The 17,159-nt window shown below is 42.7% G+C and overlaps 1 protein-coding gene across 2 annotated transcripts in view; it reads left to right on the forward strand.

Annotated features, from left to right (window-relative positions):
- Nucleotides 1–16,401, forward strand: part of LOC115089759 (apoptogenic protein 1, mitochondrial) — a 46,901-nt gene extending 30,500 nt beyond the window's left edge. Inside the window, exons 4-6 of one of the 2 annotated variants that reach the window (XM_029598033.1) lie at nt 7,308–7,398; nt 9,723–10,088; nt 15,525–16,401. In XM_029598033.1, the coding sequence (XP_029453893.1) occupies nt 7,308–7,398; nt 9,723–9,765 (134 nt within the window). In that variant the 3' untranslated portion in view covers nt 9,766–10,088; nt 15,525–16,401. The remainder of the gene's footprint in view (nt 1–7,307; nt 7,399–9,722; nt 10,089–15,524) is intronic. The other variant, XM_029598032.1, reaches the window with a different exon arrangement.
- Nucleotides 16,402–17,159: the final 758 nt, after the last annotated feature.

The following is a 17,159-nucleotide window of genomic DNA, read 5'->3' on the forward strand; positions in this document are numbered from 1 at the left end:
ATGCAACATAGGCGCGCCATCGCGCAAGTCCCCTGCGCATGTAAATCCAGCTGGATTTACTCGTGCAAGGCTTTTAAAGTCTGCCCTTAAGGTGGATCAATAGGCGATAAGTAGAGGGATTGTTTTATTCTTACGCCAGGCTTTCTCTTTTCTTCGGAGTTCACGTTTGGCTGATCTGATATTGTCGTTGTACCATTGATTCTGGTGTTTTGGGTTTTTTATTGTTTTTTTAATGGTGGGGTTTATCTTAAGAACATAAGAAAATGCCATACTGCGTCAGACCAAGGGTCCATCAAGCCCAGCATCCTGTTTCCAACAGTGGCCAATCCAGGCCATAAGAACCTGGCAAGTACCCAAAAGCTAAGTTTATTCCATGTTACCATTGCTAATGGCAGTGGCTATTCTCTAAGTGAACTTAATAGCAGGTAATGGACTTCTCCTCCAAGAACTTATCCAATCCTTTTTTAAACACAGCTATACTAACTGCACTAACCACATCCTCTGGCAACAAATTCCAGAGTTTAATTGTGCGTTGAGTAAAAAAGAACTTTCTCCGATTAGTTTTAAATGTGCCCCATGCTAACTTCATGGAGTGCCCCCTAGTCTTTCTACTATCCGAAAGAGTAAATAACCGATTCACATCTACCCGTTCTAGACCTCTCATGATTTTAAACACCTCTATCATATCCCCCCTCAGCCGTCTCTTCTCCAAGCTGAAAAGCCCTAACCTCTTTAGTCTTTCCTCATAGGGGAGTTGTTCCATTCCCCTTATCATTTTGGTAGCCCTTCTCTGTACTTTCTCCATCGCAATTATATCTTTTTTGAGATGCGGCGACCAGAATTGTACACAGTATTCAAGGTGCGGTCTCACCATGGAGCGATACAGAGGCATTATGACATTTTCCGTTTTATTCATCATTCCCTTTCTAATAATTCCCAACATTCTGTTTGCTTTCTTGACTGCCGCAGCACACTGTACTGACTATTTCAATGTGTTAGCCACTATGACACCTAGATCTCTTTCTTGGGTTGTAGCACCTAATATGGAACCCAACATAAGAACATAAGAACATAAGAAATTGCCATGCTGGGTCAGACCAAGGGTCCATCAAGCCCAGCATCCTGTTTCCAACAGAGGCCAAACCATGCCACAAGAACCTGGCAATTACCCAAACACTAAGAAGATCCCATGCTACTGATGCAATTAATAGCAGTGGCTATTCCCTAAGTAAACTTGATTAATAGCAGTTAATGGACTTCTCCTCCAAGAACTTATCCAAACCTTTTTTAAATCCAGCTACACTAACTGCACTAACCACATTATCTGGCAACTAATTCCAGAGCTTAATTGTGCGTAGAGAGAAAAATAATTTTCTCCGATTAGTCTTTCTTGTGTCCGTGGCTGTTCTACGCCCTTACTCCACCCTCTCTACCTCGGTGGCGACACCCTCCGGGTCTTATGGACGGCTTGCTGCCGCGATGTCTCCATGCCGCTTCTCCCTGGCGTCCCCGGACCGGCTCGACGCTCCTGATGACGTGGACGTGTGCGCGGTCTGAAGTATGTACCAGAAAGGGCGTGAACCTCAGGGGCGTCCTCCTGTATTGACATCATCTGCTTCCAACATAAAAGGTCTTCACTTTCGCTTATGATTTGAGTTAGCAAGGACAGATGGACGGATACGGATTCATCCAAGCTACTCTGCTCCTTGGACTTACCAGAGGTACCCGCTCCTAGGGGGCCTCGCTCTCTTTTCTCTATTTCAGATTGTAGATAGGAATCGGTACTCGCTACTCTAGGGCCCATGTTCCTGAATACTCTGAAGATTCTCTACTGCCTGGAAGCTATCGCAGATACAGACATTCATGAGTTACCACCACTCTCTCAGAGCTTTCCCTGGCACCAGGTACTCGCTCTTCGAGGGCCTAACTCTTTCCAGCTACTGAGCCTCCTTATTACCCTATGTGAGTTTGTCATCTACTACTGGGTATGAATACAGCATACCCTTTCTACTTACTATCTATAGTCTTTCTACAGCTCAGCAACCCTGGGTTTGCAGTTCCAGTATCTGAGGGACTTCCGCCCTGCCAGGCATATTAGCTCACTACTGCCACCTCTGGTGGTTCTACTAAACTGTCTAATAAAAGAACTATCTGTGTCTGTCTCCATACCCAAGCCTAGCCAGTGGTCCCTCTCAGGATATCCTCTTGGGGGCGCTGTCATCCACCATCGGCCCAAGGATTCACCTATTTACATTCCTTTCCAGCTTTGTACCCTCTCTAGCACTCCGTTGGTACAGATTGCCAACTCAGCAGTCTATATCATAACAAGATTGCTAGTTCTGCCTACGGAGCATATCAGATTGCTAACTCCTCCTTCCACGGGAGCCAGTCCCTAACAGATTGCAACTCCGCATGGTGACTCATAACAGATTGCTAACTCCTCCCACTACAGGAGTATCCAGCAGCAGGTTACAATAGATTGCTAACTCCTCCCTTCTGGAGGAGCAAACTCCAGTGAATCCGGCTTTAAAATTGGAGAAGCAGTACTCCTGGGAATCCAGCTTAAGGTATGCAATGTCAGTAACCCATGGACCCGGCACACCTCTCCGCTTTGCAGGCTATACCGGGCCTGGCTCAACGCATCTCAGAACAGCAAGAAACCTTGGAGAAACTTATTGCAGCATTTCATCAGCTTCACACACAGAAGATAAAAGGCACAGCTTCTACACAAGAAGGTCAGTTACAGGAGGTAACTTTAAAGACAGCTGTTCCACTGGTGGCGCCTATTCGATTCTCCGGAGAACTCCAGAAGACTCAGGGCTTTTGAACCAGTGCAGCTTACATTTCACCTTACAACCTTCATTGTTTCCCACGGGCCTCTCTAAGACCAGTTACATCCTATCATACTTGGATGGGAGAGCCTTGTCGTGGGCATCTACCTTGTGGGAATGCAAGGACCCTATTCTGCAGGACATAAGAACATAAGAAAATGTGTAATTATAGCATGGGTTATTTTTCCCTATATGCATCACCTTGCACTTATCCACATTAAATTTCATCTGCCATTTGGATGCCCAATTTTCCAGTCTCACAAGGTCTTCCTGCAATTTATCACAATCTGCTTGTGATTTAACTACTCTGAACAATTTTGTGTCATCTGCAAATTTGATTATCTCACTTGTCGTATTTCTTTCCAGATCATTTATAAATATATTGAAAAGTAAGGGTCCCAATACAGATCCCTGAGGCACTCCACTGTCCACTCCCTTCCATTGAGAAAATTGCCCATTTAATCCTACTCTCTGTTTCCTGTCTTTTAGCCAGTTTGCAATCCACGAAAGGACATCACCACCTATCCCATGACGTTTTACTTTTCCTAGAAGCCTGTCCGAGATTGCTTTAGTAATGTTGAGCCAAGATGCTGTGGAGTTTTCAGAGTTAGATAGGTCTATGCTTGTTAGTTCTAGTTGAAGTTTTTCCTGAATCGTCTCAATATTGAAAGGCGGATGGTAGGAGATCGACATAGGTAAGTTTTTTTTCCATTGTAAGTTTGAAGTTGGAAGTCAGTTAAGACTGAATTAGAGAGTGATCTGACCAGGGGATTTTTGTTGTATTTGTGTGGTATGTAGCCCAGATGTCTGTATTAATAAAGACGAGGTCTAGAGTGTGACTTGCTTTGTGAGTTAGGCCAGTGATGATTTGTTTTAAACCTAGCGTTGATAGAGCGTCTGTTATTGTCGCACATGTGGGAGAGTGGGGGAGGATGTCCATGTGGATGTTAAAGTCTCCTAAAATGATGATGGGCTTATTTAAAGTTAGATTGGTCATAAAGAATTCTATCAGAGGGGAACAGTTTGTTGCGACCGTCACTTCCCGACGGCTTCACTCCGCCTACCTTTCCTTTCTTGCGGCTCCTCCTGCTCTTGACGGACGCCTGGCTGCCGCGGTGGAAGGAAAGTTCCCTCCGAGGCCGCTCCGATTTCGGAGCGGCCTCGGAGGGGACGGAGGCAGGCTGCGCGGCTCGGCGTGCGCAGGCTGCTGATTTTGGGCAGCCTTGTGCGCGCCGACTCCGGATTTTAATGGATACGCGCGGCTACGCGCAGATCTATTAAAATCCTGCATACTTTTCTTCGTGCCTGGTGCGCAAACAAAAGTACGTGATCGCGCTAATTTATAAAATCCGGCCCTTATTGTCTAACTGGTTAGTAGACTGCATTTTTCACTGCTTTAGTCTAGCTCAGCGGTTCTCAACCTATGGGTCGCGACCCCGGCGGGGGTCGAACGCCCAAAACACAGGGGTCGCCTTGTGTCGCGCGCTTCCGGTCTCTCCCGCTGCCGTTGCCGCTGGGCTGTCAGCACGTTCAAGCCCAGCGGGAACGGCAGCGGCGCTAGAAGAAGCTGTGCATCCGTGGCTGGGCCTTTTCTTCTTCCTGCGCCTGCCCCCCCCCCTCCCGTGACCCGGAACAGGAAGTGAATCGCGGTGCGCGGGAAGGAGAGAGAGCCGCGCGAAAAAGTAGCAGCAGCGGCTGCAGCATCGGTCCTCGAGCAATAGAAGCAGCCGGTAATGGAGAAAGGAGACAGCAGCATGAGCCTCCCGCGGCCGATGGGATTCTTCTTTCTTGGCCAGCGGAGGCTGCTGCAGCTCCCATTTGTGCTCGGGGGGGGGGGGGGGGAAGGAAGTGAGTGAGAGAAAGAGAGAGAAGCAGCCAGCCAGCCTGTGTGATTGACTGGTCAGAGAGCTGATGTGTGTGTGTATGTGAGAGACAATGAAAGTGATTGCTCAGGGAGATGACTGATGTGTATGTGAGAGTGTGAGACATTAGTCAGGGAGGTGACTGTGTGTGTGTGAGAGAGAGAAAAAGCATTGAAGTGAGAAGTCTGGGTATGTGAGAAAGCATGGGCGTAAGAAGCCTGGTGTTGTGGGGGTGAAAGAAAGCATGGGAGTGAGAAACCTGGGTGAGTGTGCATGCATGAGAGAGAGAGACTGCTTGGTAAGGTGATGGTGCATGTGAGAGAAAAAGACTGGTGTGTGTGTGTGAATATGAGAGAATGTGATTCAGGGAATGAGAAGCCTGTGCACGTGGCGAGAACAAGCATGGGAGTGAGAGACTGGTGAGTGAGTGAGTGAGTGTGTGTGTGTGTGTTTGTGTGAGAGAGAGAGAGACAGAGAAAGTGATTATGAGAGTGAGAAGCCCATATATGTAAGTAGAACACGGGAGTGGGAAGCCTGTGTGTGTGTGTGTGTATGGCATGAGAGAAACTGTTCAGGAAGGTGACTGGTGTGTGTGTGTGAGAAAGTGATTATGAGAGTGAGAAGCCCGTATATGTAAGTAGAACACGGGAGTGGGAAGCCTGTGTGTGTGTGTGTGTGTATGGCATGAGAGAAACTGTTCAGGAAGGTGACTGGTGTGTGTGTGCCAAAGACTGTTTGGGAGATGATTGGTGTGTGAGAGACAGAAACTGGTCATGGGGGCATGACTGGTATGGTGTGTGTGTGAGAGAGACATGGGCACTAAGGAAGAGGACCATAAGTATAGAGCTTAGCTTCTACTGCTGCTTCTGGTGAGTGCCACGGCCTGCAGGGAAGGGGAGTAGGAGAGCTGCTGGAGGGGGTAAGTAAAGGTGGCTTTTTAAGTTTATTTTTCTTGACTGCCATTTTAATTGTGTGATGTCTGCTTTTTTGAAATATTTTATTGGTGTTTGGAGAATGTTTAATAGTTTTTATGAGTTTTTAATTGTTGGATGTTCATAGCTGTTTTGAAACATTTATTCTGCTTATTAGTATAGTTTTACAATTATTTCTGTGTGGGGATATATAGCTGCTTGCTAGTTCTGTTTTCCTAATAAGAGGTGTATTGGTTTTTAGGACCTGATTTAATATTTGTAGTGTTACCTTTTCATAGATAGGGTTGCTCCTGTTTGAGTGTATTCCATAATACAGGTGTAACTGTGTGCGGATTAGTTTATGTGCATTACTACAGATCCTGGGAGTATGTTAGGTCGGTTCTGTGTCTGTTACCGAGATGAGATATTTTGCTAGCATGTAAGCGTTTGTATCGGTCTTATTTGTTGTGTTTTCTCAGAGGACATGCATTGGTGGTAAACTGCTGTCTTTTCATAAGTAGGGCTATTGAGCCTGGAAATAGAAGGAGTTTGAGTTGCTGTTACTGAGATGTCACTAGAACCAGAATATCTTTTTTGTAGGGTGAGTTGTATGGGGAATGTCATAATTCTGCTTTACATCCATTATTGTGGGTCAGGGGGGTTCCTGTGGATACAAACTGTACTTTTACATCTAGCCCCATGACGATCATGGGTCAGTGTGCCATGCATGTGAGAACCTATGGTGAGTTGAGTTACATTCACATTATAAATGTCATAATTAAATGATAAGTGTGCACTAAAATCCAACCCCATCCATAACCCCGCCCCCATATGACCAAAGCCCCGCCCTCACCCCACCCTCACGGGGCGAGGGCGGGGCGAAGGGTCACCGCAACATGAGGAACTGTATTGCGGGGTCACGGCATTAGAAAGGTTGAGAACCACTGGTCTAGCTGGTTACAAATTATAGACACCATCATGACTCATCAAGTTAGATCCATGGCTGCATCCGTATCACTTGAAGACATCTGCAAAGCTTCAACATGGTCGTCAGCAAACACCTTTGCATCCCATTACTGTCTGGATAGTCTGTCAGAGTGACAGATTTGCTAAGCAGTTTTTGTATAACCTGTTCACACAATAGTCTACTTTTTGCAGTGAGGTCTAGGTTGCTTATTCAGTAAACACTCCATTGCAGCTCTCAGCTTGTGACTCCCCACATGTAATGGCTAATTCAACTCTGCTTATTAGTGGAAAAAGCAAGTTTATGGTAAGCAAACTGTGTTTTCTGTAGAAAGCAGGATGAATTATTCATACTAAATACCCACCCACCTTCCTGGAGAACTGACTACCTAGCCAGAATTAGCTCTCAGATCGACTGAGGGGGCTCACAAAGCAACACCCAAGTGCGAATTCACACACATGATCAGTAGAGCAAAGCTCTACTAGTTAAGAGAGACAGGTCCGTTTGGTGCTGCTGGATGAAATCACCCACAGGTAATGGCTAATGCATCCTGCTATCTATGGAAAACACCATTTACTGTAGGCAAACTTGCTTTACATGTGAAACCTTTTTGAAAATTCTCTTCTAAATGTACTAATCTTCAAACTAAATGGTAGCCTGTCTCCTATTGGACAGAATATCAATCTTATTTTGTTTAATGTTGGATGAAATATTGTGTTTGCTTTGATTTTTTTTGCAGGTCGAAAAAGAACTTTGACCGCAGAAGAAATGGCAGAATTTTATAAATATTTTTTATGCAAAAACTTTAAAAAGCATGCTTGTTATAATAGGTAAGTTTTTTTTGCTTTTGCAATATTTTAAATACCAAAAGGTTGCATGTTGAATGACACATTACCCGCCAGATGAATCATATAATTTAAGTTGTCAGTGGAAAGTGTTAGCTTATTTCACATTTTGTAAATTTCTTGCAAAAAAAATTTGGTTTAGAATAACAAACATGGATATAGAAAATCATCCTGCCCATTACTAGCATCAAAGTTTTCATAATTTAAGTAAACTGAGGTGTCTCCAGCTGTATACACATGTCTATCTTCCTGGGCATACTTTTTTTTCCTCTGTCATCTTCTTTCTTTCTAGCTGAACTAGGAAATGTAACTACAATAGTGGGCATCTTCTGCATTCCAATGTATGCTCTAGACTAGACTGGTTACAAAATGCATTGGAATTATGACCATATCTTAATTCAAATTCTTTTTTTTGTCAGTCATTACCATCACTGTGTATCAACATGAAAATGGAATGAAAAACTTATCAAAGAATAAAAATACATAATGATTTAAGTGATAAAAGATTGAAAGGAAACATCTATTCTCTTGTCTGTAAGTCTGTGTCTTGTAGGGCACAGCACTACCTTCTGGCTCAGCAGATGAACAGCAGTCATCCTGGGAAAGATTCCCATGATGCCTGCTCCTCCCCAGAATTTCTTCTACTGCTTCTCCTTCCTTAGTCTTTTTATTGTTTTGCTGGCATTCTGAAACAGGGCACTTGGCATGCTAATGGTACTCATGATACAATAATCTGACTTATAGAGGGAACTGCATTGATGCTTGAAATGGGCTGGTGGGATTACTGATATTTTAATTCTTGGGCTTTCCGGCCATCGTGGGACCAGAAAAGAATTCTAGAAGGCCATGGGCTGAGGCTTTGGATCTGAAAAGGCAGGTAGTAGCTTCCAGAACCTTCCGCCCATATTTTGCTGTGTCTGTGCCCACATGTACCATGACAACCAGCTCCTCCCCAGCACAGTCTAAAATACTGTTTAGGTGAAGCATGAGGTCTTCCACCTACGCACTACTCACATGCACCAGCCACCCAGTTATCTACATTCCTAATAATCAAATCACCAGTTATAATAACCAACTTAGTCCTTCCCTTCTGGGCAGTAGCTCTGGGAGACAAATCCTCAGTGCGAGAGGACAATGCATACCCATAAGGCCAGTCCAGATGTATTCCACGCATTTAAAAAAGTGGAAGGAAATCCAAACAACTGCCAGCAAAACTAAAAGGTGAGATGAAAGAGGCTATTTTAGACAAAAGAACTTATTTCAAAAATTAGAAAAAGGATCTATCTGAGGAAAATAGGAAAAAGCATAAACCTTAGCATGTTAGATGAAAAATATTGATAAGGTGGGCTAAAATAATTTGAAAAGAAGCTAGACTTAGAGGCAAAATCTCATAATAAAAACTTTTAAAAATATATCCAAAGCAGGAAGCCTGTGAGGAAGTTGGTTGGACTATCGAAGGGTTAAAGGGGCACTTAGGAAGATAAGGCCATTTTGAAAAAACTGAATACATTCTTTGCTTCGGTGTTTATTGAAGAGGATGTTGGGGAGAGACCTGTGCCAGAAACTATTTCTAATGGTAATGATTCAGAAGAACTGATGCAAATCACTGTGAAGCTGGAAGATGTAATAAGGTAGATTGACAAATTAAAGAGTGGGAAATCACCCAGACCAGATGGTATATAACCCAGAGTTTTGAAAGAACACAAAAAAATGAAATTGCAGATCTGTTACTGGTAATTTGTAACCTATTATTGGGATCATGTGCTGTGCCTGAAGACTGGAGAGTGGCCGATGTAACCCTAATCTTTAAAAAGGGCTCCAGGGGTGATCTGGGAACTATGGATCAGTGAGTCTGTCCAATGCCGGGAAAAACTGTGGAAACTATTCTGAAGAACAAAATCACCAAACATATAGAAAGACATGATTTAATGGGACACAGCCAGCATGGATTTATACATGGTAAATCCTGCCTCACCAAGTTGCTACTTTTTTTGAAAGGGTTAATAAAACATGTGGATAATGGTGAGCCAGTGGATGTAGTTTACTTGGATTTTCAGAAGGCATTTGACAAAGTGTAGATTTCTAGAGACTCTTGAGAAGATGAAAAAGTCATGGGATAGGAGGCAATGACCTTTTGAGGATTGAAAACTGGTTAAAAGATAGGAAGTAGGTGGGTGGAGTCAAGATGGCGCCTTGAGTGGAAGCGCTGAAAACTGCTCTGGCGTTTTTTCCTCGTTAAGCTAATTTTCCTAAGCAAAGAATGCCTCCAAAATGCAAAGGAAGGCTGAGAACTTACCCTTCTGTTTCAGCGATTCCAGCAAAGCAGAAGACGATCGATCAGTGTGTCCCTAAACCGGAAGGGAAGGAGCTGAGAGGTCCACCTGTCAGGTCACAGAGGGGAGAATGTGACCCGACCTCAGAAATTTCCCTCAGCCCATTGGATGACCGACTTCCACCGGCTGTGCGTGCCACCTCGATGCCGCGGCTCCCCGAGAGTCCCGAAGTGGATATCCTTGTGCAGCAGCCTGAAGGGGTGACGTCGTTGGAAGGATTACTGCAGACCTCCGTAGCATATGAAGAGAACTCCCTCGGTGAGAGTGATCGAGGAAGAAGAGAAGAGCGGCAGAGCCCAGGAGGTGAAACTCGCGGGCAGGAGCCTCTTCCTCAAACCAATGGTGAGATAACTTTTTAAAAAGCCAGAAGTAGTCACTTTGGACTGCTTGTGGAAATTGTCATCGGCAATGGCAAAGTTGATAGCTGAATGTTCGACTAAGATTAATACTGTTTCCTTCCAATTGGATATGCTGAATAAGAACTTTGAGGGACACAAGTTGGAGGTGACTGGAAAATGATATAAAACAAGTTAAAGAAGTTCAAACAATATTGATTCAAGATTGTGGAGCAGCCAAAAGGAAAATTGAAAACATAGAAAATATGCTGAGGCATCTAAACTTGAGAATAATAAACTTTCCAAGGGTTGTTGGAGAAATTCCTAGAATGACCATGAAGCGGTATTTTCAAGAGATTTTGGAGATTTCCCCTGAAAAGACTCCACCCCTAGAAAAAGTTTATTTTCTACCAACGAGGAGAAATCAGCTCCCAATGTATAAGAAAATCTAATGGACTTCCTAGAATCTTCAACGTATGAGATTGCTGAGAAAGCAACATTATTAATATCTTTTCATAATCAAAATGATATGGGAGAAATAATGCGTGCTTACTTTAAAAAAAAATCAATGTTCCATTTATGGGATTTGTTATTAGAATTTTCCCAGATCAAAAAAAGGAAAAACATTTTAGCTCTAAAGCAGGAAGTTCTAGCAGTGAGTGCCTCTTTCATACTAAGGTTTCCGTGTAAATGGGTCCTTAAGTATGGGAGAGATAATTATATTTTTTTCCATCCGGACCAGCTAAAAAGCTTTGAGGCCAAAAAAAGTGGAAAAGCAAATGGGTGGTAGCAGAAGAAGTCCAAATAGTAAGAATCCGATATACAGGGCACCTATTTTCCTAATGATTATTGTTACTTCAAATTCTCCCTTTGTATTGCAGTTACACCAACCCCCTCCTTTTAGGTGTTTGAGGTCTAGTGGGTGTAGGTATTTCAAGTTGAGAGATGTTGAGAATAATATTTCTGCTTATTAATTTTTTTATGTACTACACCATTTTTCTTTAACAAAGTCAATGCTTTGTATATTATTATGGAAAACTTAATAAAGAGAAAAAAAAAGATAGGAAGCTCTAAATGGTCAGTTTTCTCAGTGGAGAAGGGTAAACAGTGGAGTTCCTCTGGGAACTATACTGGGACTGGTGCTTTTTAATATATTTTACAATGATCTAAAAAAGGGAACAACAAATGAAGTGATCAAATTTGCAGACAATACAAAATTATTCTGAATTAACGTCACTCACTGAGAATGGCTAATTAATTCTACTGTCTACCGTTACAGTAAGCAAACTTGCTTTTACCTATCTTTTCAGAGAGAATAAAGAGAGCAGTTTAATTTTGAGCCCAAGGGGGGGGGGATAAGCAGTGGATTACATGGTCCATGTTGGGGGACCATTTTATCTACACAGAAACTGGGTTGTCTTGTGACAGATCATAAATGACTAATACGTGACTGAGACATTGAACATTTGGAAGTTCTTTACCCTACCGCTCTATGTTTGAGTATCCTTCATTTAAACCTAGAATCATTCTCGTTGATGGCTTGGAAGTTTGAGATCTTTTTCCTAAAGAAGAAAAAGCTTATCAGAGTAGTGGAAGGCTTACCAAAGTTAAGGGCTTTCACAAATAAACCTGCTTATATCAGTTGGAGAAAATGTGTTTCCTGGTGTCAAGAGAAAACCATTTCTGCCACTAAACCAACCCTCTCTCTAAAATTTATTTTGAAATGTTGTTGGAGGTTGATAAAGGTCTAAAAGTGGCTACATTTAAGAGTGCATGTAGCAGCATTGTCTGGAATACGAGGTCCAAAGGGAGGAAGAGAAGTGTATTCCCACACAATCAGTGCAAGAGTTTTGAAGGCAAATAACTTCTCCTGCCCTCTGTTTAGAAGTCTACTACCAGAAACTATTTCCAATGGCAATGATTCAGAAGAACTGATGCAAATCACTGTGAAGCTGGAAGATGTATTTGAATCTGTAGGTGGTATTGCTACCCTTATGTTTGGATTCAACTAGAGCAGTGGTTCTCAACCTTTTTTTGGCCAGGACACACCTGACAGTTGGTTCTCACATGCGTGACACACTGAACATGTGACCATCACGGGGCTAAATGTAAACATACATTTTGCATCCTCAGTAACCCCCTCAACCCCCAGCAATGAGTACAGAGCAGATCTAGGGCATTACAAAAAAGATATTCTGGTTCTGATGACATCCCAGTAAAAGCAAAACAAACTCTCTTTACTACTAGGCACAATAGCCTTCCTTATGAAGACAGTAATTTACTACCAATGCATTTCCTATTGAAAAAAACACAACAAATAAGATTGATACAAATGCTTACATGCTAGTGAAATACCTCACCTCGGTCACACACCCAGAACTGACCTTGACCAAGTACAGAAAGACCGCAAATTATAAATATGGAGACAAACTGGAATGGAAAACAAAAAAAGCCACTCTACATGCAGTGCAAACCTGGAGAAATGGAAAGAGAAATATAGCACCTAACAGACTCAGGATTTGCAATAATGCACACAAACTAACCTGCACAAAGTTACACCGTATTATGGAACACACTCAACAGTAACAACCCTATCTATGAAACACTAATTCTAATACACTTCCTATTAGGAAAACAGAATAAGCTAAGCTGCTATAGAGCCCCACACAGAAATAATTATAAAGCTATACTAAAAATGTTACAAAACAGCTGCTGAACAGAATAGCATCCAACAATTAAAAACTCCCAAAAATTATTAAAACATGTCCAAATATCAATAAAATATTTCAAAACAGCAGACAGCACATAATACCCAATAATTAAAATGGCAATCAATCAAGAAAAATAACCTTAAAAAGCCACCTTTACTTACCCTCTCCAGTAACTCTCCTACTCTTTTCCCTTGCAGGCCAAAAGCACTCACCAGAAGCAGCAAGGGCTGCTGAAGCTCTGTCCTCATGGTTCTCTTTCTTAGAGCCCACAACCAGTCACTCACACACACACAGACACCTCCGCAGTTAGACCCCACGACCAGTCTCTGTCTCACTCACACCAGTCACCTCCCTGACCAATTTCTGTCTTTCTCACACACACGCACCAGTCAGGGTGTTTATTTATATGTAAACATGGGAGCCTGAGTGTGGGCGTTTGTATGTGTGTGTGTGTGTGTGTGTGTGAATGGGTGCGTGAGTGAGAGCTTGTGTGTGTGTTAGAATGGGTGCCTGGGTGCGTGAGTGAGAGCTTCTGGATGCCAGGATATCTGCACAATGCAAACTATATTGCACAAATTGTCACAGATAACATTATTATTAGTTCAGAACATTATTGCCTGGGAGGATAATAATAATGGGTAAGCAACTTCTGTGCACAGTGCAAACTAAGTTTTACAGTTATTGAAATAAAGACAAGTGCAACATAATTGCAATATAGGCGCGTTAGTGACCTAGATGAAGAGATATGTTTAATTGTATTCTTTATCTATATCTGGGATTGCCCCCCACACTTGGTGAGAAATGCAATCATTTATAATAATTCAGAAAACAATTGAATTTCATCCAATCCCCAAGCTCCCATGGCCCCCATCTGCCTGCTTTTATGGCCGCCGGGAGCTCCAGTGGCCCCATCTGTAACCAGCGCGGCTGAGCGCCACTTTTACTTTAATCGCAACTCTGCTGCGCTCACTGATGCGTTGGGGGCGGGGAAGGAATCCCCGGAGCAGCCGGCCTCTTCGTGCTTGCAGCTCACTGCCACATTGGGGAATCCCTGCTCTGTCACAGCTCCCTGCCACTTCGGAAGGGGGGGAAATCCTGACGCGGCTGGCCTCTTTTCTTTTTGCGGCTCACCACCGCGTTTAATTTCAGCACAGCCGGCCCGTGGTGGCCTTGCTTCAGCGGGGTCAGGCTCCTTTGTTGCCACTAGCTTGCAAACTGCCATTCCTCCCAGCCCCCCCTTCAAATCTACCCCAGTCCTGAGCTATGGGATGCCCCTTCTTCCTGTCCCACCTGCCAATCGGAGGCTTCCTCCTGTCTTCCTACTCCCATTGGCAGGAAGAAAGAAGGAGGCTTCCCATTGGCCAGAGGGGGCAGGAAAAAGGGAGGAGGCTTCCCATTGGCCAGAGGGGGCAGGAAAAAGGGAGGAGGCTTCCCATTGGCCAGAGGGGGCAGGAAAAAGGGAGGAGGGAAGCACAATTCGGGCAGTGGGACACCGGGAGCTGCGAATGAGAATCGCTGAACTAAAGAGTAATCTACACATTTTGGGGTCTGTTTACTAAGATACGATGAGCAATAATGCAATGCACATTTTCTGAGCATTTTTAATGAATAGGCCCCCATTAGAAATAATGGGAGCAGCGATAATGTTTTACTTATGTGCCACACCTCAGTAAATAGAAGTCTCCAAATGTTAAGAGGTGTCTTAAATGGTTTCTTTCAAGAGGGTGAAATCCTTTCAGAAACTAGAGCAGTTTGGGGCAAACAAGAAGGGTAAGCTGGCTTCCAAGCTATCCATTGCCAGGTGGCTAAAATAATGAGTCTTTGAAGATTTACAAGGCAGGTTGATTTTCGGCACCAGGCTTTTTGAGAACTTATTTAATGAGCTGTAGCAACATCATATATATAAGTGGATGCATATGTGGCCAAGATTTCTAAAGCTGCCATTTGGAAAGTGGGTCTTTTACTAAATATCACCATAATGACAGGTGTGAACTCGCTATGCGTGTAATGCGGGTTTATGCTCCTATTCTAGCATGGCTCAGTTTATTTCTTCCTCTGTTTTGGGAAAGTGCTCTGACCGAGAGAAAAGGAGCAGCATAAGAGATCCTGGGTGGAAGGAAATGTCCTGTGAACACTTGCTAAGTAAAATAGTATTGGCCTCCAACAGGTGGTACTATACCCTATAAGTCAGAGCTTCCCAAACCTGTCCTGGGACCCCACAGCCAGTCGGGTTTTCAATGAATTAGGCATGAGATAAATTTGCATATACTGAGTGTCCATGATATGCAAATTTATCTCATGCCTATTCACTGCGGATAGTCTGAAAACCCGACTGGCTGTGGGGTCCCGAGGACAGGTTTGGGAAGCCCTGCTATATGTTCCAAAATGGCAAGAGACTGACAGAAATAGAAATATATATCTGAAGTAAATACTGAGATTGTCTAACTAGCTATTGAATAAATCATGCATGCTGTATAGACAGGTTACTTTTAAAAGCACTTTAGAAGGTTTTATATAGCATGCAGATGTCGGTGAATATTTATTGTATTTTTTTTTTTTTTTTGTTATACATGGTGAAAGTAATTTAACTCTGAAAAGTCAAACAAAGCAAAACAGCAATAAGGATCATTATGGATAGAAAATAAGAGTAATGTATATTGGTAGTCACCGCAAGTAAATCTAAATATAATCATGCACTTTTCTCTTGCTTTTTGGAACTGGGCATAAACCAGAGATTGGTATAAACGTAATTTTTCCATCACGTACCTCATGGGACTTGTGGCTCTACAAAGGATTTGGAGGAAGCTTGGCTTGAAAAGCATGAAGACTGGCAATTAATAATTATTTCCTGAGCCTGCTGATGCACTCATGTCAACTGCTGGAGCTGAGGACGGACGTTGTTGGAAGTCTGGTGAAAACAACGGCTTTGTTTTATTCATATTTTTCTGTTAATGAAAATTGCTACTGTTGTTTGTTTTATAGTCATGTCTCAAATTTTGCTTACAGCTATGGGATGGACAAACATGTTGAGTGCAGTAAACGTATGTGGTGAGGAACATTGTGTGGGCTGCCCAGATGTTCCAGTTCAAAGATGCTATTTCTCAGGTGCTAAACATAAGATTCAGCATATGTTCAATTAACAAATAGATTAGAGGAAAAGAACCTGCCAGGATCATTGTCCCTACAAAGCAAATATGAATTAGATGTTAAATTCATAAAACATGTAATAATTGTCCTTACCAGGAGATAATCTCTTGATTGCAATAACAAGCCTTTTCGTGTGTGATTTTTGCCCTGAATATTATGTAAAAACTGCTGCTTTTTACTCTGCTTATATCTGTTCTGATATTTAGAATAAATGTTGTTACAGATGGAAATTTTTTAAAGAAAATATTTTATTCTAAATATGTCTAGATGATGCCAAAATGCTTAGATGCCTTTCAGGACAAGCCGCTGTCATTTTCTGATGTGTTCAATCTATTTGTTTAGTTTTATTTTAAATACGTACTTTATTTAAATTGTATGCTTAATTATGTGTTTTTAGAGTTTGTTTTTCCACTGCGTTAATAAATGCAGTGTAAGTAGAAGATAAAATCTTTATATCCTTTATCCTAACAGTGTATCCATCACATGGAGGTCTTCAGTTTTTAGTGCTGTTAATTTATTTTATTTTTTTAGCTCTAGTATTTCCAGTATTTTCTATGTGAGGATAAACACTCCATCACACTCTTAGCTATGTTATAGCAGTGGGTACAGGTTCTGTAAAGCTACAAATGATGATGTACAGGTTACAAGTCTCAGTTGCATCATACATCCATCTCTATAATTTTGGCTGGTCACAAGATCAATCTCTTCTTCTGAGATATCTGCTCGAAAGCTTGCTGAGTGTGAGCAGCCTTAATGACTCTTCGTTAGAGAGAAAGCTGCTGGGGGAGACTCCTGCTGCCAAATCTCTGCAGAGGCGTTGGAGCCACTCGACCACTGAAGAAAAGTAGCTGCTGCTGAAAGCTTGGGCCAGCTTCTTGCCACCAGCCTGCGGTGAAGAGGAAGTCCCATTGAGGAGAGTGGGGAAAGGAGAAGAAGCTGGTGGGAGATGGATGAGGATCAAAGCAAAACAGCAAATGAAAAAAAAGACAAGGGTGGTGCACTGCATGGGGATTGGATGGCTGATAAAAACTTGAGGTTTTCAGTGGAATTCTTCAAGGTCATCCTCTGCATACTTTTTGAAATGACTACTCCTTGCCCCAGTGCACTCATTAATGCACTTAAAGACGAATTTTCAAAATGATACGGGTGCCCAAACTGAGAGATGCACGTACATCTAGCACATGTGCATGGCCGCCCAATTTTATAAATCTTCCACCTAT

The sequence above is a fragment of the Rhinatrema bivittatum genome, chromosome 4, assembly GCF_901001135.1.
Source record: "Rhinatrema bivittatum chromosome 4, aRhiBiv1.1, whole genome shotgun sequence".
NCBI classification, from domain to species: domain Eukaryota; kingdom Metazoa; phylum Chordata; class Amphibia; order Gymnophiona; family Rhinatrematidae; genus Rhinatrema; species Rhinatrema bivittatum.